The following is a 23,653-nucleotide window of genomic DNA, read 5'->3' as shown; positions in this document are numbered from 1 at the left end:
GGGTGTGTCCCAGTACTGGTATGCGTACCATTACTGAGTGTGTCCCATTACTGGTATGCATACCATTACTGGGTGTGTCCCATTACTTGGTATGTGTCACATTACTGGGTGTGTCCCATTGCTGGTATGCATACCATTACTGGGTGTGACCCATTACTGGTATGCGTACCATTACTGGGTAGGTGTCCCATTACTGGGTAGGTGTCCCAGTACTGAGTATGTGTCTCACTACTGGGTATGTGTCCCAGTACTGGGTGTGTCCCATTACTGGGTATGTGTCCCATTACTGGGTATGTGTCCCATTACTGGGTGTGTCCCATTACTGGTAGGTGTACCATTACTGGTAGACCGGCACGGTTGGCCTAGTGGTAAGGCGTCCGCCCCGTGATCGGGAGGTCGTGGGTTCGAACCCCGGCCGGGTCATACCTAAGACTTTAAAATTGGCAATCTAGTTGCTGCTCCGCCTGGCGTCTGGCATTATGGGGTTAGTGCTAGGACTGGTTGGTCCGGTGTCAGAATAATGTGACTGGGTGAGACTTCTGTCTTGTGTGTGGCGCACGTTTATGTCAAAGCAGCACCGCCCTGATATGGCCCTTCGTGGTCGGCTGGGCGTTAAGCAAACAAACAAAAACCATTACTGGTAGGTGTACCATTGCTTTGTGTGTCCCATTACTGGGTGTGTCCCATTACTGGGTGTATCCCATTATTGGGTGTGTCCTATTACTGGTATGCGTACCATTACTGGGTGTTTCCCAATACTGGGTATGTGTTCCATTACTGGGCATGTGTCCCATTACTGGGTATGTCCCATTACTGGGTGTGTCCCATTACTGTTATGCGTACCATTACTGTGTGTCCCATTACTGGGTGTGTCCCATTACTGGTATGCGTACCATTACTGGGTATTTTCCATTACTGGGTAGGTGTTCCATTGCTAGGTATGTGTCCCATTACTGGGTAGGTGTCCCATTACTGGGTAGGTGTCCCATTACTGAGTAGGTGTCTTAGTACTGGGTATGTGTCGCATTATTGGGTATGTGTCCCAGTACTGGGTGTGTCCCATTACTTGAATGTGTCCCATTACTGGGTATGTGTCCCAGTACTGGGTGTGTCCCATTACTGGGTATGTCCCATTACTGGCTATGTGTCCCATTGCTGGGTAAGTGTCCCATTACTGGGTATGTGTCCCATTACTGGGTAAGTGTCCCAGTACTGGGTAAGTGTCCCATTACTGGGTATGTGTCCCATTACTGGGTATTTGTCCCATCACTGGGTGTGTCCCATTACTGGGTGTGTCTCATTACTGGTATGTGTCCCATTACTGGGTTTGTCCCATTATTGGGTATATGTCCCACAGCAGGGTAGTGACACTTCACTTTTCAGTACAAACACTAAATCATGAATCAGAAACTGCTGGTGACATTAACAATAGTGTGTATATCAGGAAGCCAAGCAGGATTAGTGGCAGTGAAAGTAAACACTAACTGTTCAGAGGGTGAGAAACTGACACTGACACCACTTTCAAAGCCGACTAAAAGTGTCCCCAGCAGCTTTATTCTGTTCTGTAGTTATACTGTTGAAAGGCAGAATCAACAAGAGACATGTGAGCGAATGGACTATTTGTCCATCTATCTCTAGGTTTGCCAATGTCAATTGCAAGGAAACAGAGTGCATCCATGTATTAATGTTTTTCATTATTTCTTTTACGTTTTGTTTTGTTTAATATGTTCTTAATTGTGTTTTAATTGCAGTGCTGAAAAAGACAGTGTGCACATTGCAAGACTTCATGGTACTTCAATGTTCAAGGTAAGTTCCTTGTGCTTATTACCATTAGCTTCTGCAAGTTCTCTGTGTGTTTGTGTGTTTCTATAATATGTATGGTATATTTGACAGAGATATCTGTTGTGGCAGGGAAAGTTAAACTGTCTTTCAATCCCTGTTTCAGGACGCACGGAGCGATGCAGAGCAACAGATCTACCAGCAACTCAACAAGAAGATTGATGTAGAGAGAAAGAGAGAGAATGTTTAAAGTCAGACTGTTTCAATCCTTGTTTCAGGGCGCACAGAGCGATGCAGTGCAACAGATCTGCCAGCAACTCAACAAAAAGATTGATGTAAAGAGAGAGAGAGATAATGGTTAAAGTCAGACTGTTTCAATCCTTGTTTCAGGATGCACGGAGTGATGCAGAGCAACAGATCTACCAGCAACTCAACAAGAAGATTGATATTTTTATAGAGAGAGAGAGAGTGTTTAAAGTCAGAATGTTTCAATCCTTGTTTCAGGACACACAGAGCGATGCAGAGCAACAGATCTGCCAGCAACTCAACAAGAAGATTGATGTAAAGAGAGAATGTTTAAAGATAGACTGTGTTTCAACCCCTGTTTCAGGACGCACGGAGCGATGCAGAACAACATATCTACCAGCAGCTCAACAAGAAGATTGATGAATTCATGGACTTGGGTAAATTATACGCTATTACCTGTACAACTTATTACATAGATCTTTGGTTCCGATTGATGCCGACACTAATAGAGGTTAGGTCTCCACAGTTAGGTCTCTGCAGTAAATAGTTCGGTCTCCACAGTAAATAGATCTCTACACTAAATAGTCAGGTCTCTACAGTGAATAGTTAGGTCTCCACAGTGAATAGTTAGATCTCTACAGTAAATAGTTAGGTCTCTACAGTGAATAGTTAGGTCTCCACAGTAAATAGATCTCTACACTAAATAGTTAGGTCTCTACAGTGAATAGTTAGGTCTCCGCAGTAAATAGATCTCTACACTAAATAGTTAGGTCTCTACAGTGAATAGTTAGGTCTCTACAGTGAATAGTTAGGTCTCCACAGTAAATAGATCTCTACACTAAATAGTTAGGTCTCTACAGTGAATAGTTCGGTCTCCACAGTAAATAGATCTCTACACTAAATAGTTCGGTCTCCACAGTAAATAGATCTCTACACTAAATAGTTAGGTCTCTACAGTGAATAGTTAGGTCTCTACAGTAAATAGTTAGGTCTCCGCAGTAAATAGTTAGGTCTCTACAGTAAATAGATCTCTACAGTAAATAGTTAGGTCTCTGCAGTAAATAATTAGGTCTCTGCAGTAAATAGTTAGGTCTCTGCAGTAAATAGTTAGGTCTCTACAGTAAATAGTTAGGTCTCTACAGTAAATAGTTAGGTCTCCACAGTAAATAGTTAGGTCTCTACAGTAAATAGTTAGGTCTCCGCAGTAAATAGTTAGGTCTCTACAGTAAATAGTTAGGTCTCTACAGTAAATAGTTAGGTCTCCGCAGTAAATAGTTAGGTCTCTGCAGTAAATAGTTAGGTCTCTACAGTAAATAGTTAGGTCTCTGCAGTAAATAGTTAGGTCTCTGCAGTAAATAGTTAGGTCTCTGCAGTAGATAGTTAGGTCTCCACAGTAAATAGTTAGGTCTCTGTCTCTACAGTAAATAGTTAGGTCTCTACAGTAAATATTTTGAGATTTATGAAGCTTTCTATTTCCTCTTTGGGTGGGAAGATGTTTTTTCAGGCTTTTTACAATCTCATGATCTTGTGCCTGATGAAGCAGAATTGCTCAACTCAACATAAACACATGAGTAGTGGAATAAAAGCAGTGTGTGTGTGTGTGTGTGATGTACAGCTGCCTACGACTGGACACTAGCGGAGCCTAAGGGTCACGCCAGCAGCTACATCATGGACCTCATGGCCTTTCTACAGAGCATCTTCATGTCATTCACAAACCTGCCCGTAAGTACGCACGCACCACTCTCTGCTCCCTTTACACCAGCGTGTCTTGTCTTGGTGTCTTTGCTAGTCAGGTCTCTCTCCGCGAGCTTGCCAGTACAGTTGAACCTCTCTAAGATATAAGACCGCAATTTCTTAGGCGTTTTTACAGTGTAACCCCTGATAGTAAATGGTTTTAAGCATGGAGCTTGCCCTGTGAACTGAGGAAGGAAACAAACTTGCATCGGTCTCGGATAGCAATACCAGCTGAAGAGACGATAAAAAAAGAACGACCAACCAACCATTTCAGACGTTTTCATCATAGTGACAATTAATGTACCTCTATTGTAAGACTCCCTCTCTGTCAAGACTGACGTTTCTCAGACGTTTTCATCATAGTGACGATTAATGTACCTCTATTGTAAGACTCCCTCTCTGTCAAGACTGACGTTTCTCAGATTTTAAGAGGTCTTGAAGCAGAGATATCACTGTAAATACTTGTGTAGACGTGGGCAGTATGTGGAACACGTTTTGATGAGACCCTCAGTATTTTGCTTATTTATGTCCAAAACCCCAGACAAAGGGGTGTGTTTCAGTTTGTTTGTCCCACGGTGGGCTCCAGTACTGTATATAGGCACTTGCCTTAACTGGGTGGGTTTCAGTTTGTTTGTCCCACGGTTTGTTCCAGTACTGTAGATAGGCACTTGCCTTAACTGGGTGGGTTTCAGTTTGTTTGTTCCACGGTGGGTTCCAGTACTGTAGATAGGCACTTGCCTTAACTGGGTGGGTTTCAGTTTGTTTGTCCCACGGTGGGTTCCAGTACTGTATATAGGCACTTGCCTTAACTGGGTGGGTTTCAGTTTGTTTGTCCCACGGTGGGTTCCAGTACTGTAGATAGGCACTTGCCTTAACTGGGTGGGTTTCAGTTTTTTTGTCCCACTGTGGGTTCCAGTACTGTAGATAGGCTCTTGTCTTAACTGGGTGGGTTTCAGTTTGTTTGTCCCACGGTGGGCTCCTGTACTGTAGCTAGGCACTTGCCTTAACTGGGTGGGTTTTACTTTGTTTGTCCCACGGTGGGCTCCTGTACTGTAGCTAGGCACTTGCCTTAACTGGATGGGCTTCAGTTTGTCCCATGGTGGGCTCCTGTACTGTATATAGGCACTTGCCTTAACTGGGTGGGTTTCAGTTTGTTTGTCCCACAGTGGGCTCCTGTACTGTAGATAGGCACTTGCCTTAACTGGGTGGGTTTCAGTTTGTCCCACGGTGGGCTCCAGTACTGTAGATAGGCACTTGCCTTAACTGGGTGGGTTTCAGTTTGTCCCAGGGTGGGCTCCTGTACTGTAGATAGGCACTTGCCTTAACTGCTCCTGGTCCAGTACTGTAGATAGGCACTTGCCTTAACTGCTCCTGGTCCAGTCACTGTTCATGTGTCAGGATATTTATCTTTTCTCGTCTTGCTTTGCCATCTTGCGTATGGATACATCTACTCTGTTTCTAGTCCATGCAGTTTTTGTTGTGTTTGAGGATTTGTGGTCTCATGTCTGCCTCTGTCAAAAGGGTGTGTGTGGGTGCTTTGAGCTTAGGTGTGGGTGCCGTTTGGATCATTTTGTTCTTCCAGCTATTTGCAAGTGATGGGAGTGGAAATGGCTCTCAAGTAAATTATTTTTCATCGTCTTTTGTGGCGGCTTTTTACATTTAGTCAAGTTTTGACTAAATGTTTTAACATAGAGGGGGGAATCGAGACGAGGGTCGTGGTGTGTGTGTGTGTGTGTGTGTGTCTGTGTGTGTGTGTGTTGAGCGATTCAGAGTAAACTACTGGACCGATCTTCATGAAATTTTTCATGAGAGTTCCTGGGTATGATATCCCCGGACGTTTTTTTCATTTTTTCGAAAAATGTCTTTGATGACGTCATATCCGGCATTTTGTAAAAGTTGAGGCGGCACTGTCACACCCTTATTTTTCAATAAAATTTATTGAAATTTTGGCCAAGCAATCTTCGACGAAGGCCGGACTTTGTTATTGCATTTCAGCTTGGAGGCTTAAAAATTAATTAATGACTTTGGTCATTAAAAATCTGAAAATTGTAATTAAATTTTTTATTTTATAAAACGATCCAAATTTACGTTTATTGTATTCTTCATCCTTTTCTGATTCCAAAAACATATAAATATGTTATATTCATATTAAAAACAAGCTCTGAAAATTAAAAATATAAAAATTATGATTAAAATTAAATTTCCGAAATCGATTTAAAAACAATTAAATTACATATCTTACCCAACTCACATATAGCAATTAACCCTGGTTCAGTGCTGGTATCGCTGTACGCGTCCCCTTGGTAACAAGAAAGACGCCTCTAAAAAAGAGTGACCGAGACCCGTAAGGGTGTCTAGGCCAGCCCGGAAACGAGGCTGCCTTCCGTATGCGCGCGCATACTCCGCCATATGCATCATTCTAAAAACTCAGCGTCAGTGGGACTGGTCGCATTTTATGTACGCTCTGGCTGTTTCAGCCTTTGTTACTTAGTCTTTTTGACTTTGTTTCGTTCCTCTTGGTCTCTTCTTGTCATCTGGACTTCACAACTATGTTGAGGTGAGGTCGTTCCTTGTATTTTGCTTGATTTTGGCAGTTTTGTTGGCCGTATTTTGGACTTGCGATGTTTCTCAGAAATTTTTTTCGTGAGTCGTTTTTCCGTCATGGCTGACAATGCTAAGAAGAGGGCAGCTTCTTAATAGGTAGCTGCTGTGCCCTTTTCTCCTTAGAAAGCTTTTAGGAAGTCTAAACAATCCGGTCTATGTCCGTTTCTGTTGTAGATTCTCTTGCTAAAAATCTTTGGATGTGTTGATTGTTTTACCCGCTAAGCCGGTAGACAAGTCCGCTTGCAGTTTGTTTACTACACTGGTGACTATTCCGGAACCCCCATTTTGCCGGCCAACGGCCTCGCCACGTTGTAAGCACCGGTTCTCGTCCTTTCATCGAAGTTAAGCAACGTCGGGCCCGGTTAGTTCTTGGATGGGTGACCGCCTGTGAACACCGGGTGCAGTGGCCACCTTTGTTTTAAGCCTACGGGTTAGTCCGGGCTCGGTGTTAAACATGTTGTTATTGGGCTTGCGTCTGTAGACGTGGCCTCTTTGCTTTTGACTTTAAGTTCACAGGTTTCTGCTTTGGCAGCTGGCACTTCGTCATCAAGGCAGAACTACGTGCTCTCCCGGCCGGGGTTGCTGTGTGTTCGTCTCTGGACAGGGTCGTTCGTCCCCTGCTGTGACCTTATGTGGGGAGTTCACGGTCTCCGGCGTCTGTCCTTCTTCACAAGGTATGTGTACTCCACGTGAGCGTTGTCTTGAGGGAGTAGCCTCGGGTCTAATCCCAGGTGAAAGTTCTGAAACACTGGCTGATATCCACCGCTTAGTCGGGGTGTCAGTGGGTGCTAAGGGCCCTGACAAGCGAACAGATGTTCCTATTCTTCCCGCCTCGTCAGTAGACTGTGGTCAGGTTGAAAGGCATCTGCTTCCGCCCAGGGGGCAGGAAGGGGTGCGTCCACGGTGGTGGACGACATCCAGCTTACTTGCCGTTCAAGTTGTCCAAACGCCGTGACGCGGGCAGCGGAAAACGGCATTTAAGTTTTTTGGAAGTTGGTGGACCGCGAAAGGCGGGGGTCACCTTCCTGATTGCGACTGCGAGCATGAAGGAAAGGATAACGAGGATACTTCCATTTGAGGGTGCGTCCACGGGGATGGACGACACCCAGCTTACTTGCCGTTCAAGTTGTCCAGCGCAGTGGCGTGGGCGGCGGAAAACGGCATTTAAGTTTTGTGAAGGTTGGTGGACCGCGAAAGGCGGGGGTCACCTTCCTGATTGCGATTGCGAGCATGAAGGAAAGGTTAACGAGGATACCTTCTTATGAGGGTGCGTCCACGGGGATGGACGACACCCAGCTTAACTTGCCGTTCAAGTTGTCCAGCGCAGTGACGTGGTCGACGGAAAATGGCATTTAAGTATTGTGGAAGTTGGTGGACCGCGAAAGGCGGGGGTCACCTTCCCGATTGCGATTGCGAGCATGAAGGAGAGGATAACGAAGATACTTCCATATGAGGGTGCGTTCACGGGGATGGACGACACCCAGCTTAACTTGCCGTTCAGGTTGTCCAGCGCAGTGACGTGGGCGGCGGAAAACGGCATTTAAGTTTTGACTGGAGGGGGTGGTTGAGAGCAAAGCTTTACTTCCTCCACCTCTATCCGGTTTGATGGCTTCTGGAAGTTCGGAGGAACAGGATGTTCACTTCAGCTTCCGGGAATCGTTGTCCATTGCCCTGGAGTTGGCAAAGGGCCGCGTGTAGCCGGGTTCTCCGGTGAAAGTGGTGTACGTTCGCAGGAGGTAGCAAGCTTTGTGCGGTGAAGTGTTGAAACCGTGTCTGTTCTTCCGCTTTCTGGCGCACGTTCAGCAGCGGCTAAGAGCCCTAGGCAACGTAAGCTTCCGCCCTGGGGGCAGGAAGTTGGTGGGCTGGGTGATTCTTGGGTTGACCATGCGAGTCTCTCTGGGGGTCACTTTCCTACCTTTGATACCGAGCAAGGGGGCAGGAAGCGAGCAGTAGGGCTGATTCCTTGTTGGAGATTTAAGTCTAGCATGGAGTCAGCTTCCGGATTGCACGGAGGTGCATGAAGGCTGTTCAGAGTAAGGTGCTCCTGTTTTTCTGTTAAGCACTGATTTTAGGTTCTGTTTCAAGTTAGCAAGTGCAGTGGCGCTCGCAGCTGAAATGGTTCGAGGTACAACGGGATCGTCCGGTGTGTTTCTGTGCAACCGGTTGGTCCTGATGTTTACTTATCCACGGCCTGTTGCGCTTTCGCTTTTGCGGCTGTGACTTCTGGGTGCAGGACGGGATATCCTTCTACTGTTAACACTGTGGTGTTGGTAGTCGGCACTTTTCAGCTTTTGGCTTCTGGTTCCGTTTCTGCGGTTCCTTTGCCTTTTTTACAGGCTGTTTTCACTTTCTCTTCCAGTCTTCCAGCTGGCGTGAGTCAGGTGGATGGAGATCTGGCATGGTGTTATGACGTTTGAAACTTTTCAAAACTTTTCCGATTGTTGGCAAGTTTTTGCCTTATCGGGATGGGTGACTGGTTCTCATCATTTCGTTGTTCGTTATGATGCTGGAACAAGAGGAGGAAATGGGGAGGCTCATACTTCAGCTGTGTCGCGGTTCGCGGCATTTTGTAGTTGGTTTGAGCTTTCTGAGGAGAATCTTCGAGTGTTAAGTTCTTAGATCCTCTGGCGGGGTCATCTTGTTCTTGCGGAAGTTTTCGCAAGCGAGTCTTCTTTGTCACCACTACATTTGTGGGCAACGCACGACTATTTGCCTGTGGTGGTGGTGGTGCTTTAGCTTGTTTCTTACGCCCAAGTAGCGTGTCACTCGCGGAGCGCTTTCTGTAGGCTTCGGGTAACTCCAAGCTTAAGGACTTAGGTTCTCTTGTTTTTCGTTCTATGGAACCGCCCTCGGGTTTGGTGATGGCGATAGCAAGGAGAGACTGTCTGTTAGATCAAGGTCTCCTAGCTCTGGGAGATTGCGGCATCTTTTCTTTATGATTGGCTCGTTTGAACGAATCTTGCTTTTAGTCTCTCGCTCGGGCGGTTACGTTTAACAGGTTATCTTTGTGGTCCGACTGGACTCATATACAAAGATTTTACTTTGCCGTTTTTTACCTGAGAGTAAGCCTCTGCCCTTTAAGTATTATTCTGTTGGCTAGAGGTTAATCTCTTTCTTGTTTGAAAGGTCTCTTTTTGAGCCCGCTTCTAGGCACGCGGGTTCTCTAACTAAGAGAATCTCACGGTAAAAAGAAAGCGCAGGGCAGGTCTTGGCTGTTTTTCGTTTCCAAACGAAAAGCTTCAGGCTGGCTGTTATCCACTTTGGGTTGGGGCTCCATACCCTCGCTTTCACAGGGCTCTTTTTGAGTTAGTTTGGGCGACCTGTTGGTCGCACAGTACGGGTCTTTGCAATCTTGGTTTCCAGACCTCTTTAGGCTGGCAAGAAGGCATCTTTGCTTTCTCACATTGGAATTACTTGAATGTCTGCTGTAAGGGTTCACTTGAGATACTTAGGGGCTTCTGCCTCAACTCTGGATTTGGTTCAGAGTTTCTGTGTTCTATGCAGAAGGTTTTTTCTGGCTAGGTTTGCTATGGACAGCTTTTTGGAGAAAGACTGATCTATGGTTCTTAGGGTTCCTTCAAATTTTCTGGCAAGTAAGCAGAATTTGGAGAATCCAGCTTCGTGCACATTTTAAACCTTTTAGCAATATTCTGGCTCCTCCAGAGCCATATTTAGCCTTTTGATCATTTCGAGTTCAATGATTTGTCTAGCTTGCATGGATCTTTTCAGATTATTGATTCTAACAGCTCTTGTTCTTATTTTTCAACTCCGTCGCTTTTTAACCCTGAACGGTTAGAAACGACGTTAAACACTGGTTAAGGATAGAAAGTTTTTCTATCGACTTTGGTGGAGGTAATGACTTACTTAAGTCAACCTTAGCTTTATAGACTGCCACATTGTTTAGGCATGCCTTCAAGTGTTGGCAAGGAATTAAAAGGGGGGGGGGAGCAGTCAGTCCTCTCTCTTCGGGTGGCGCGGACTCAACTTTCCTCTCTTGAGCAAGTTTATTGCTCTTGGAGATCCTGATGTACATTTTTGTCCTGTTAGAGCCCTCAGCAGATTTCTGTTTCGGACTGTGCACTCTCGTTTGGAGACTCAGAAACTTCTTTTTATCTCTTTCATCATGGTACGGTTTAGAGATATGTCGAAAGTCTCGTTAGCCGAGTGGGTCTCCACCATAGCTAGGCAAGCTCTTGGCTGGTGGCAGAGTCAGGCAGGGAATGTCAGGGCAGTCTTGCCCTTTACTACAGCCAGGCCTCATGAGGCAAAAGATTGGGCTTCCACTCTAGTTGATCTTCATTTTAATCTCCTGGCGGAAGTTCTTGAGTCGGCTTACTGGCTTTCTTGAAATGTTCTTCATTGATGTCTTTCTCAGGGATTTCTATGCCTTGAGACAGGATGCGTTTCTGGGTTACCTGCTCGGGTAGAGGCAGGACAAAATCTCGATTCCTATTTGGGTAAAGTGCCCTCCAACCTTTAGTAGCAATCTGCTATATGTGAGTTGGGTAAGATATGTAATTTAATTAAAAATTTTAGTAATAAATTTTCATTTGATTAATATACTTACCCAACTCACATCGTTTATTCCCTCCCGCCTCCCCGCTGTGGGGTTATATATGTCTAAAAAAGAAGTGAGTTGGGCTTCGTTTTAGAATGATGCATATGGCGGAGTATGCGCGCGCATACGGAAGGCAGCCTCGTTTCCGGGCTGGCCTAGACACCCTTACGGGTCTCGGTCACTCTTTTTTAGAGGCGTCTTTCTTGTTACCAAGGGGACGCGTACAGCAATACCAGCACTGAACCAGGGTTAATTGCTATATGTGAGTTGGGTAAGTATATTAATCAAATGAAAATTTATTACTAAAATTTTTAATTTCATCTTATTCCTCGTCCATTCCTGATTCCAAAAACATATAGATATGATGTTTGGATTAAAAACACGTTCAGAGAGTTAAAAAGAATAGAGCTATAGAAAAGCGTGCTATCCTCCTCAGCGCAACCGCTCCCGCGCTTTTCTGGATTGTTAATTTCACTGCCTTTGCCACGTGCGGTGGACAGACGATGCTACGAGTGTACGGTCTTGCGGAAAAAATGCAATGCGTTCAGTTTCATTCTGTGAATTCGACTGAGCTTGACTAAATGTTGTATTTTCGCCTTACGCGACTTGTTTGTTTCCTGGAAATGTGCTGAGTTATCATCTGTGTACAAAACGTTCATATAGTGTGTGGTCATTACACCTTATTAGCTGCTGTGTTCAGTACACGTACTGCTGTTAGCTTGTACTGTTCATTTCGGTGACTTCACTGGAGCATGGACTAGAAATTGTACAAAATAATAATGATATGTATGTTTTTTCAGGGTTTGATGACTGTAAGTCAATCCAGAGTGACAAAACCATTATATCCCCAATGCATTTTGGTTTACTTCCCACACAGAGGCAGAGAAAGATGTAGAAATTTGACAAAGTAACAGCAATGTTACCTCTTTTCGTTTGTACTTGACAGATTTATATTTAGCGAAGAAGTCATTCTTTGGCTCACAAATTTTTCACCACTATTTTTATTTTTTTAAACTAATTTTTTATCTTAGACTGTTTTCTCTGCCTCTGTTTGCAATTTTCCCAGACCTTACCTGTGAGCACAACATAAGCACCAGATCTTCAAAGTTTATAACCAAGGCACCATCCAAATGCAATGCCCATTTATATGCCCTCTGGCACAACGTACACTGATAGGTCAAGGAGGCAAGACAGACAGAAAGAAACATTACTTAGTTGTTTTTGAAAATATGCTGAGTTTGTTTGAGATATGTTACTCTGTACATAATCAAAATGTGTTTGCAGAACTTCCCCTCCTTCACAGAAAAAAACATGCAGCATTTTCATAACCTTTACCCTCCTCCTCTCTTTCCCCTGTCCCTTTCAAAAGCAGCTTGCCAAATTGTTCACGGCATAAAGCGCGAACATCCTTCCTTCTTTTACACACTGTAAGCTGTTCTCAAACAGCTGAGTGAAGCAGTCTTTTTTCTCTCTGTGTATGAAGTGTGGATATGCTATACTGCCCTTAGCATGGCTTGGTGGCAAGGTTTGGGTCGGCCAGCAGGTAAAAGTGGCGGGGTGATGTCTGTGTATGAAGTGTGGATATGCTATACTGCCCTTAGCATGGCTTGGTGGCAAGGTTTGGGTCGGCCAGCAGGTAAAAGTGGCGGGGTGATGTCTGTGGGCAGGTGTTCCATGAGGACTGTACAGGATACATTGTAAGACTGGAGAACATGCGGCCCTCTAGTTCACTCTCACTTCCTTCTGTAGTCACTGGCTTACAGCATGATGAGTCCATACAACGGTGCCTTCAGTCCAGGCAAAACTCTCTCTTTATAGCTGGACTTGTGGCATGTTAGGTCTACCGTAGCATGTTAGGTCTACCGTAGCATGGCAGTTTGTGTCACGTTGACACTCCCCTCTCCAGACGCCAGCGTCTGGCATGTGCAGTCTACCATGGCATGACCGTTTCACGTATGCTGAAACAGATTGTAACTAAGCTTGTTTTAGCATGGCCACTTTTGAGCATGTTCAACGCTCAACACTGCCGTTACATCTGTGCATCTGAGAATGGTTTTTCTAGGCCTCCTCGCTCATTACGTAACAAACACGAGTCATAAGCATTCCCATGAGACATCTGTTGTTATTTATGGACAGCTACAAGCATGTCAATTCTGGTTGTTAATCATTAATCCGACGTTTGATCATGATTGTTTTGAAAAAGTTGAGTGCGTTCGTTCTGATTTAACGTGGCGTGATTACTTCCACTGGAGAATGCAGGACACGACAAACTTGACTTGTCTCGCTCTGTTTGCTTGAAAGAAAGCATGATGTATTGTCTCTTCAGTTCTCAAGCATGGTGTCAAGTAACAGTGCGGCAGTTTGAAGAATGAATAACATTATCGTCAATAGAAAGAGCTGTATTTAGCTGTTCCCTGTGAGTATAATAAAGCCAATGGCAGTTATATAACCCAACACATTTTGTTCGTTATTAACAGCTATTGTGTTTTCAGCGTAGCAATAGGGCCCGATATTTAGACGAGACAAGTATAATGCCGACGAGTCGAAGACGAGTCGCATTATACTTGTTCGAGTCTAAATATCGGACCCTATTGCTACGATGAAAACACAATAGCGTTTATATAGCTATTCTGACATTAAATTCTGTGTTAAAATCATGTTTTTGTCAGCAACAAGGACCAGAATGGTCCATGTCGTTGATTGCAGACGACGGTTCCCTTTCTGCATGAAGCCACGGAAATAACCGAACATTGAAAAACCCACGGACATGTATTACGGAGAAAACTCAAGATAACCGGATGCTTAGCATTACGTCAATATCTTAGGAATCATATGACGTTATGACGTATCATGCTTGCCTACGTAGATTGTATGTTCGAAAGTCTGACTTCTGTTGGGAATTCGCGTGGTGAAGACTGCGGTAAATCTGTAGATGATAAGAGAACAAGGATTGTCTCAGAAGAAACGACGAAATGTTTCAGACCGGTAACTTCATTTCAACATTGCACTACACAATGGACGTTCTATGTGACAGGAGAGTTTGCTGATTTTGTGTTAAACATTGGTGATTGGAAAGATCGTCTGCAAAAATCAGAGATAGGTCGCTTCAGATTGCAGCTTCTGGAAATTTGCAAGGTTTGCTGCCAGTTAAAGAACTGGATTTTACACGTAATGTATGTCATGTACAGTAAGCAACAACAAAAACACACACACAGCAAATGGCATCGTCTGTCGACTAGCCACAGACACAAGCCTGGCGAGGTATGCGTGTACTTTATACACGTGGAAGAAACCGGAACCATGCGTCTTTGTTATTGCCGATATCGTTTGGATATCGGCAAAAATGGCCAACTTTCGTAGCGTTATGCTTTGATGATCGGAAAAGGGATGTGTGAGACCATCCAATCACAGCCCCCGAATCCCCCCACGTGTCCATCAGAATAGCTATATACATGGATATAATAGGTGTATTCTTTTGGTCCCTTTGCTGCTTTGAATTATTTCAGTTTGTTTTCCCTGCCTCCACCATGCTACTACCCCCAAGATTGCCTGTAAACACTCATGCCTGTAAACGCTCATGTTTTTCATGAAGTTTGAATGTTGGCAGAGCATCAGGAGTTGTGTGATTATTACTGGAATGATGAGTGCTACAAGTATTGGGACATAACACCACAGATGTCATATTTTTACATTTATGGAGTCATTCTGTTGCATGGCATTGATGATTAATGGTGTACAATGACTTGTCTAGGATGTGATGGGGGCAAAATTGTAAGCAAAAAACAACATGTGGACAGTTGGGTAACAGTAAATCAGAGAAAGGGAAGGGGCGTTACCAAGGAATTGTTTCCCTTGTTCCATATTGCAAGGGAACTTTTGTTCTTGAATATTTTGGGTGATCAGGTATTTTGTTCAGGTGTTAAAAATAGTGCTCTTTTGTTAGAAGACATATGTTGCTGATCTCTTTTATTCAGATTGGGTAGTATATTTTTATTCTTCAGCCCTCTGACTTAGAGTTGAATGAGGATATCAGTTTATGGTTTGGCCTGTCATGTGTTGATCAATAGTTGTCTTGTTTGATAATTTTGCTGCTTGAGTGGTGATGATGGTTGATAAATCAATAAGAAACCATTGGGTCATTTTGCTCTCCTCAAGAAGATGCGATTGTGTAAATATTGCAAGTGTGTAAATATTACAAGTGTGTAAATATTGCAAGTGTGTACATATTGCAAGTGTGTACATATTGCAAGTGTGTAAGTATTGTAAGTGTGTACATATTGCAAGTATGTAAATATTGCGTTCTGCGAGGTTGTTGGATCCACACTGTGCCCGCCCCTGACACGAAACGTTGCCGATACCTGGTTGTGTTGACACGCTTGACTTAATGTGCAGGACAAGGTTGCCAAGACAGCGTGCATGTCGGCGTGTCAGCACATCGCATCACGCTTGATGGCTTTCCTGCTGGACAACGACATCCGCCAGCTGACCATCGGCGCCCTGCAGCAGTTCAACCTGGACATCATGCAGTGTGAACGTGAGTCTGACTGTGTCATGATGTGGTTAGTGTGGGGACATCATACACTGTGAATGTGAGTCTGTGTCGTGGTGTGGTTAGTGTGGGGACATCATACAGTGTGAACGTGAGTCTGTGTCGTGTGGTTAGTGTGGGGACATCATGCAGTGTGAACGTGAGTCTGACTGTGTCATGGTGTGGTTAGTGTGGGGACATCATACAGTGTGAACGTGAGTCTGACTGTGTCATGGTGTGGTTAGTGTGGGGACATCATGCAGTGTGAACGTGAGTCTGACTGTCATGGTGTGGTTAGTGTGGGGACATCATACAGTGTGAACGTGAGTCTGACTGTGTCATGATGTGGTTAGTGTGGGGACATCATGCAGTGTGAACGTGAGTCTGACTGTGTCGTGGTGTGGTTAGTGTGGGGACATCATACAGTGTGAACGTGAGTCTGACTGTGTCATGGTGTGGTTAGTGTGGGGACATCATGCAGTGTGAACGTGAGTCTGACTGTGTCATGGTGTGGTTAGTGTGGGGACATCATGCAGTGTGAACGTGAGTCTGACTGTGTCATGGTGTGGTTAGTGTGGGGACATCATACAGTGTGAACGTGAGTCTGACTGTGTCATGGTGTGGTTAGTGTGGGGACATCATACAGTGTGAACGTGAGTCTGACTGTGTCATGGTGTGGTTAGTGTGGGGACATCATACAGTGTGAACGTGAGTCTGTGTCGTGGTGTGGTTAGTGTGGGGACATCATGCAGTGTGAACGTGAGTCTGACTGTGTCATGGTGTGGTTAGTGTGGGGACATCATGCAGTGTTAACGTGAGTCTGTGTCGTGGTGTGGTTAGTGTGGGGACATCATGCAGTGTGAACGTGAGTCTGACTGTGTCATGGTGTGGTTAGTGTGGGGACATCATACAGTGTGAACGTGAGTCTGACTGTGTCATGGTGTGGTTAGTGTGGGGACATCATACAGTGTGAACGTGAGTCTGACTGTGTCATGGTGTGGTTAGTGTGGGGACATCATGCAGTGTGAACGTGAGTCTGTGTCGTGGTGTGGTTAGTGTGGGGACATCATACAGTGTGAACGTGAGTCTGACTGTGTCGTGGTGTGGTTAGTGTGGGGACATCATGCAGTGTGAACGTGAGTCTGTGTCATGGTGTGGTTAGTGTGGGGACATCATGCAGTGTGAACGTGAGTCTGACTGTGTCATGGTGTGGTTAGTGTGGGGACATCATGCAGTGTGAACGTGAGTCTGACTGTGTCATGGTGTGGTTAGTGTGGGGACATCATACAGTGTGAACGTGAGTCTGTGTCATGGTGTGGTTAGTGTGGGGACATCATGCAGTGTGAACGTGAGTCTGACTGTGTCATGGTGTGGTAGTGTGGGGAACCTTTGATGAGGGAGCCCATTCCATGACACAAGGCTATCCTTCATTGAGCTTGAAGTCGACATCGTGAAGTCTTTTTGCTGAAAGTTCAGTGCAGCCAGCTTCACAATTTGTTGACAACCTTTAGCTAAAGCTATGTCCGCCTTCACACTTTGCATAGTATTAAACTTGGTACAGGCACAGCCTTAGTTCAGCCCAACCCTGTAGCATGAACCACCTATCCTTCAATCACTAGCGTGCTGAAGTAGATACAGCCTTATTCTAACCATGCACACAATGTGGCATGAACCACCTATCCTTCAATCACTAGTGTGCTGAAGTAGATACAGCCTTATTCTAACCATGCACACAATGTGGCATGAACCACCTATCCTTCAATCAATAGCGTGCTGAAGTAGATACAGCCTTATTCTAACCATGCACACAATGTGGCATGAACCACCTATCCTTCAATCACTAGCGTGCTGAAGTAGATACAGCCTTATTCTAACCATGCACACAATGTGGCATGAACCACCTATCCTTCAATCACTAGCGTGCTGAAGTAGATACAGCCTTATTCTAACCATGCACACAATGTGGCATGAACCACCTATCCTTCAATCACTAGTGTGCTGAAGTAGATACAGCCTTATTCTAACCATGCACACAATGTGGCATAAACACTTTCTGACATGCACACTCTGTAGCATAAACCGTTTTTGCCTTAAGACTTTGAGGAGTACCAAACCACAACCAACACACTGTTTTTGCTGGTGTTCAGAGGAGTACCAAACCACAACCAACACACTGTTTTTGCTGGTGTTCAGAGATTGCCAAGTGCTACACCACAACCAACACAATGTTTTCCTGCCTTGCAGAGTTTGCAGAGTCGGAGCCGGTGCCGGGGTCAAACGACGGCACGCTGCAGATGGCTTTCTGTGACCTGCGGCAGCTGCTGGATCTCTTCATCAACTGGGACTGGTCCGTCTACCTGGCCGACTTCGGCAAGCAGCAGGCCCGCTACCTCCGCGTGCACAGACACACCGCCGTCAGCCTCCTGGAAAAGTATGTCATGGGAGGAGAGGGGGGGAGGGGGGAATATGTTTATCATCAAAATAAGATGAGACCATCTGTGAAAGAGAAAGGATAAGCTGACAAATATTGGACTGAGGGAGTTAGAGGGGTACATGGTAATAGTGTTGGGGGGGGGGGGGGCGGAGGGAGTGTGGGGGGTGGGTTTGAGTATTAAAAGGTGTGATATGAGAAGAACGCAAAAGGTTTAAGGGGTATCGTAATACACTACTCGGCTGGTTTGCTGTTTGAGAATACGTTGAATTCTGAGAGGCGATACATGATGTTCATAATATTTCACGACAGCAAGCTTTGCGAAGCATGTCACCTAATGGTTTGTGTTTCATAAAAAAAAAGAGCATATCATGTCATTTCTGACTTGTACCACATAGTAACATTTCCCTGAGAAGCCGCCCTGTATAGCCATCTTGCCTGTCTGTGCAGACTGAACAACGCAGACAAGAAGAAGAACAACCTGTTCACGTCGCTGAAGAAGAACGAGCGCGACAAGAAGAAGCTGGTGGACACGGTCCTCAAACAGCTGCGGGGTCTGGAGAACGGCACCACACCCCAGGGCTGAGAGACTCGCACAGCCAGGGACAGCTAACACCATGTGTCGCTTGATTCAAACAAATTAATATTATGGCTTCACACACAGCCAGGGTCTGGAGACACGCACAGCCAGGGACAGCTAACACCATGTGTCGCTTGATTCAAACAAATTAATATTATGGCTTCACACAGAGCCAGGGACAACTAACACCCTGTGTCGCATCATTAAAACAAATATTATGGCTTCATGTCTGTTGGAAGGGGGAACGTACACATTGGGATATGTGGTTCTAAAGATGATACAGGTTTCACACCAAACTGGACCTGCTTCCTGTCATGGAGCTACTTACCACACAACGTTCATGTCAGGCTGCAGACATTGTGTGTTGTGAGAGTTTCCGAATATCTACACACTTCAGTAAAGAGACGGTAGTGTTTTCCCCCTGAATGGCAGCCTAGAGAAAAACAATGCTGTCGAATGGATCATTTCCAGCTTCAGAATGGATTATTTCCAGTGATAAGAATTGATTGTAGAATGAATCTTTTCCAGCGTGTAGAATGGATTCTTTCCAGTGCATGGAATGGTTTCTTTCCAGCGTGTAGAATGAATTCTTCCCAGCGTGTAGACTGGGTTCTTTCCAGCGTGTACAATGGATCCTTTCCAGTGTGTACAATGGATCCTTTCCAGCGTGTAGAATGGATCCTTTCCAGTGTGTACAATGGATCCTTTCCAGTGTGTACAATGGATCCTTTCCAGCGTGTAGAATGGATTCTTTCCAGCGTGTAGAATGGATTCTTTCCAGAGTGTACAATGGACCCTTTCCAGAGTGTAGAATGGACCCTTTCCAGAGTGTAGAATGGATCCTTTCCAGTGTGTACAATGGATCCTTTCCAGCGTGTAGAATAGATTCTTTCCAGCGTGTACAATGGATTTTTTCCAGTGTGTAGAATAGGTCCTTTCTGGCATGTAGAATGGATCCTTTCCAGCGTGTAGAATGGATCCTTTCCAGCGTGTAGAATGGATCCTTTCCAGCGTGTACAATGGATTCTTTCTAGCGTGTAGAATGGATTCTTTCTGGCGTGTACAATGGATTCTTTCCAGCATGTACAATGGATTCTTTACAGCTGTAGAATGGATCCATGCTAGCGTGTAGAATGGATCCTTTCCAGTGCGTAGAGGGCAGACAACAAACCACGTGGATCAAATAAAACTGTTGCTATGCGCCATAATTCTTTGCTTATATGAGTCAGACTGCTGATGTTAGTGATGTTGTAACTGTGAACATTTGCGAATGGATGCCAGCACCAGAGGAGAATGTGTATTTTGTCAGACAAGTTATAGCCAGGGTTTTGCCAGAGAAGTGATGTGACCGGTAGTGATATTGATGAGGGTGGGCATCAACAGAGCTGGCTTCAGCTGCAGGTGGTCTTCTGGCTTGGCCCTTTTAGTGTGGCTCTTCCCCGACACTCCTCTCCTTTGCTTTTCTTTTGATTGTTTTCACACTTCTCACTTTTTATATCACAGTGTTACTCGCACACGTTTGTTACCAAGTAGAACATACCCACCAAACAAGAACATTTTAAAATTGTAGCTTTTGAACTTAACTTTACACATGTATGCACATACCTCATTGTATAATCAAGTCAGGCCAGGCTTGGCACACTCACACTTTTGCTTGGTTGATTCCTCAAAGAACTGATCCTGCAAGGATCTACATCTACCAGCTTAACGCTCTGTGTGTGCTCATGCAGAAGACTAGTTTGTCAAAACCTGGATTCCACATTGAAATTCATGACTTCTAGTTTCTGTTACGTTTACTTTCAGTGACTACTTTGTTCAAACAGTGTTTTCGTTTTTGACAATGTTTTGTAAAAACAATTAAAAAGTATGAGCCTGCTTTGGGGAATCTAAGCAGCTTCATTATAAGCTGAACAAGAGGCAAGGGAAAACTTTCACATTCACAGCCACACACATGCAACATGTATTGATATTGTATCCATTTCATTCTGTCTTACCAAGTTGTTTTGGAGCTGCCAGGGCTAGTTGCATAAATTAGCTTGTATGTATTAACATTTCTTGTTTTCTCCCTAAAAAGTTTGACATCTGTTGCAGAGGAATGGTGGCTACGTCTCTTTTTGTTGACATTGTTTTTGGTGGATGTGGCAAACGTGGTGTGTGCGTGTGTGTGTGTGTGTGTACAGAGAGTGTGAGCTTTCCCTCCATTTGTTTGTTGTACTGAACAAGATTTTAAGTGTACAGATGAGTTGTTTTATTTAAAGAAAAATGTTCCAGAGATGTACAAAGTTTATTTTTTGTTGAATCAGTGTACAGTTGCTTTGCTTTGCTTTGTTTACTGAGATTTATCTTCCAACGTCAGTTGTACATAGCTTGGATGTACATGTACTAGTCACTTTGTTTTAACTCACTTGCACATGTAGAATTGGTGAGCAGTTAGCTTGCTAGTGTTATTGTCTGCTTGACAGTGAGCGATAGCCGCTCCAGTGGGTGATAGCCGCTCCAGTGGGTGATAGCTGCTCCAGTTTGTGTCAGAGTGTGAATGTGGCTGTTCTTATAGTGAGGTAGGAGGGAACACAGGTGCTGCAGTAACAAGTGATGTAGTGTACAAGGTGCTGCAGTAACAAGTGATGTAGTGTACAAGGTGCTGCAGTAACAAGTGATGTAGTGTACAAGGTGCTGCAGTAACAAGTGATGTAGTGTACAAGGTGCTGCAGTAACAAGTGATGTAGTGTACAAGGTGGGATTGTACAGGGCAGAGGTACACAAAGCCAAAGTGGGTGAAACCCAAACGGGGGATAACAAACCGTGCGGTCTGATTCGTGAAAATCACACCAAATCTCAATTTCAATCAATCCAACACCGCGGCTGACTACCACCCGGTTGGTAACTTTCTCATCCACCTCGGTCTGCGTTTTGGAAAAGGGTGCAAGTTCTGTGTGAAACAACCGCGTTCCTTTGCATTGATCAGCTGTGATATCCAATACTCCAACTTGACTCCAACCACTGCGTCTCTTGTGTACATTGCTTCGTTCTCTCACCAGGCTTCAGGTGTACATGCAGTAGAGCGTCCTGTTTAGCTCGTGCTTTTTCAGCACTGTACACTCTTAGCTAACCCACCATAGTTCACTTTCAACAAAATGAGTAGGGTTTGGAAGGGGGGTGCTAACATAATTATGTCAGAAGTTTAGTGCTTCATTTACGTTCAGTCAAAAGGCGTATCTCTTTATTGTTTGATTATTGGAATATATATCTTTGAGAAGAAAAAAAGAAACAGACTCCACATATTTAAAGCTGTTGATGTCATGACTATGGTCTAAATGAGACAGATGGGAAAGTGTAGAAATACTTTGTGCGGAGAACCCTCAGGGTGGTCCTCATTTTAATCAAGTGAAGAAGACATTTTGTGCAATGCTGTTAGACTTATAAGTTGAAAACAAATGTATTGTTTTAAAATGTTAGGTTCAAAGTTAAGTGTGTTTTTTGTGTGTTTGCTAGCTTTGGTAAGAATGAAACTAGTGTAAAACTTATGATCAACATCTTTATGTGTGTATGATAAGCCATGATTTATTATTCAGACTTATATTACCGTGTACCTAGCAACGTCAAATGGTATTATTATGCTGATACTGTTTAATTCACATCTCTGTTATCCAGAGAGTGATAATGTTAACATGACTGATTGATTCAAACCCCCCGCGGGTTAGGGGGAAGAATTTACCCGATGCTCCCCAGCTTGTCGTAAGAGGCGACTAACCGATTCTGTTTCTCCTTTTACCCTTGTTAAGTGTTTCTTGTATAGAATATAGTCAATGTTTGTAATGATTTTAGTCAAGCAGTATGTAAGAAGTGTTAAGTCCTTTGTACTGGAAACTTGCATTCTCCCAGCAAGGTCATATATTGTACTACGTTGCAAGCCCCTGGAGCAATTTTTTTATTTGTGCTTTTGTGAACAAGAAACAATTAACAAGTGGCTCTATCCCATCTCCCCCCCCCCCCCCCCCCCCCCCCCCCTCTTTCCCCGTCGCGATATAACCTTCGTGGTTGAAAACGACGTTAAACACCAAATAAAGAAAGATTGATTCAAATGCAGGTAATACATAAGGAAGATACTGTATTGCAGTGTAACATATTGTAACAGTCACATGGGAGAGGCCTGTGTGGCTGTAAATGGCATTGTCTGGCTGTAAAGTTCATGGTCTGGCTGTAAAGGTCATTGTCTGGCTGTAAAGGTCATGGTCAGCCTGTAAAGGTCATTGTCTGGCTGGAAAGGTCATGGTCTGGCTGGAAAGGTCATTGTCTGGCTGGAAAGGTCAAGGTCCACAGTTGGTGCTCAGGGTTTATATTTGCTTCTCATCTTGAAATGTTGCCTTTGTGTTTTTGGGGGGGCTGATAAAAACCCTCAGAGAACTAAGAAAAAACAAGTTTTGAAAAGAAGAGAGTAACAAAAAACTGAAGTTAAATGTACAGGTAGGTGAGAATGTGAAAAACGCAAGGACTCAAAAGGGTATGGAGTTCAAAATCAGAAGGTTTTAATACATGCATACATGTACTTTTACAGCATAGCTGCGTGTTGATGACAACAGATAAAATGTTGGTTTATGGCTTATCTCTGGCCTGTTTTAAGGTCATACGTGCCAGTGCTAATTAAATGACCATAATACACTGCTACTTTGACTTCTGCTTCTTCTGTTAAACATAACTTTTGTTGTAGATTCTCAATACATTTCATATGCATCAGAAATGCATACCTTTACTTCTTGCTATGGGTTTGATGGGTAAAACACTGTGTGTACTTGTTTCTACATGTAACACCGACTCCACGGTGACATTGAGCAGTGTGACCCATTCGTACAATTCATTGTACCACACGACGTCATTAGCATGTTTTGGTCACATTCATTATGCTTACTACAGTTTACGCATATTGCAAGACTTGATGAGAAGACTACCAGTTTGTTTTCATGCCATAATCATGTTATTCATAATCAGTTTGGTCGTTTGGGGAGTTGATGATTCCAGGTTGGCATTGCGGTGATACTGTGACTACCACCAAGTCAGTCCTTGAGTCACTGCGTTGAGAATAAAGTTCCCAGAGCACTGAGACTGTGTGTGTGTGTGTGTGTGTGTGTGTGTGAACAGCAGAATAGTGCTAAATCATTCCAACAAAAATATGAAAAGAACAAGAGTTAAAAGAGT

The 23,653-nt window shown here is 44.3% G+C and overlaps 1 protein-coding gene and 1 pseudogene across 1 annotated transcript in view; both read left to right on the top strand.

The window, feature by feature from the left end:
* The window catches only part of LOC138981362 (exocyst complex component 6B-like), a 57,693-nt gene extending 34,135 nt beyond the window's left edge, over positions 1-23,558 (top strand). The window contains exons 17-23 of the mRNA XM_070354256.1: positions 1,752-1,806; positions 2,390-2,462; positions 3,641-3,747; positions 12,589-12,618; positions 15,314-15,455; positions 17,694-17,880; positions 18,331-23,558. Of these exons, the coding sequence (XP_070210357.1) occupies positions 1,752-1,806; positions 2,390-2,462; positions 3,641-3,747; positions 12,589-12,618; positions 15,314-15,455; positions 17,694-17,880; positions 18,331-18,466 (730 nt within the window). The 3' untranslated portion in view covers positions 18,467-23,558. The remainder of the gene's footprint in view (positions 1-1,751; positions 1,807-2,389; positions 2,463-3,640; positions 3,748-12,588; positions 12,619-15,313; positions 15,456-17,693; positions 17,881-18,330) is intronic.
* LOC138983425 (5S ribosomal RNA) lies at positions 6,655-6,773 on the top strand (annotated as a pseudogene).
* Positions 23,559-23,653: the final 95 nt, after the last annotated feature.

Source organism: Littorina saxatilis, linkage group LG12 (genome assembly GCF_037325665.1).
Source record: "Littorina saxatilis isolate snail1 linkage group LG12, US_GU_Lsax_2.0, whole genome shotgun sequence".
Taxonomy (NCBI): domain Eukaryota; kingdom Metazoa; phylum Mollusca; class Gastropoda; order Littorinimorpha; family Littorinidae; genus Littorina; species Littorina saxatilis.
The sequence above is the reverse complement of the archived record's forward strand: the minus strand, read 5'-3'. Positions and strand labels throughout refer to the sequence as shown.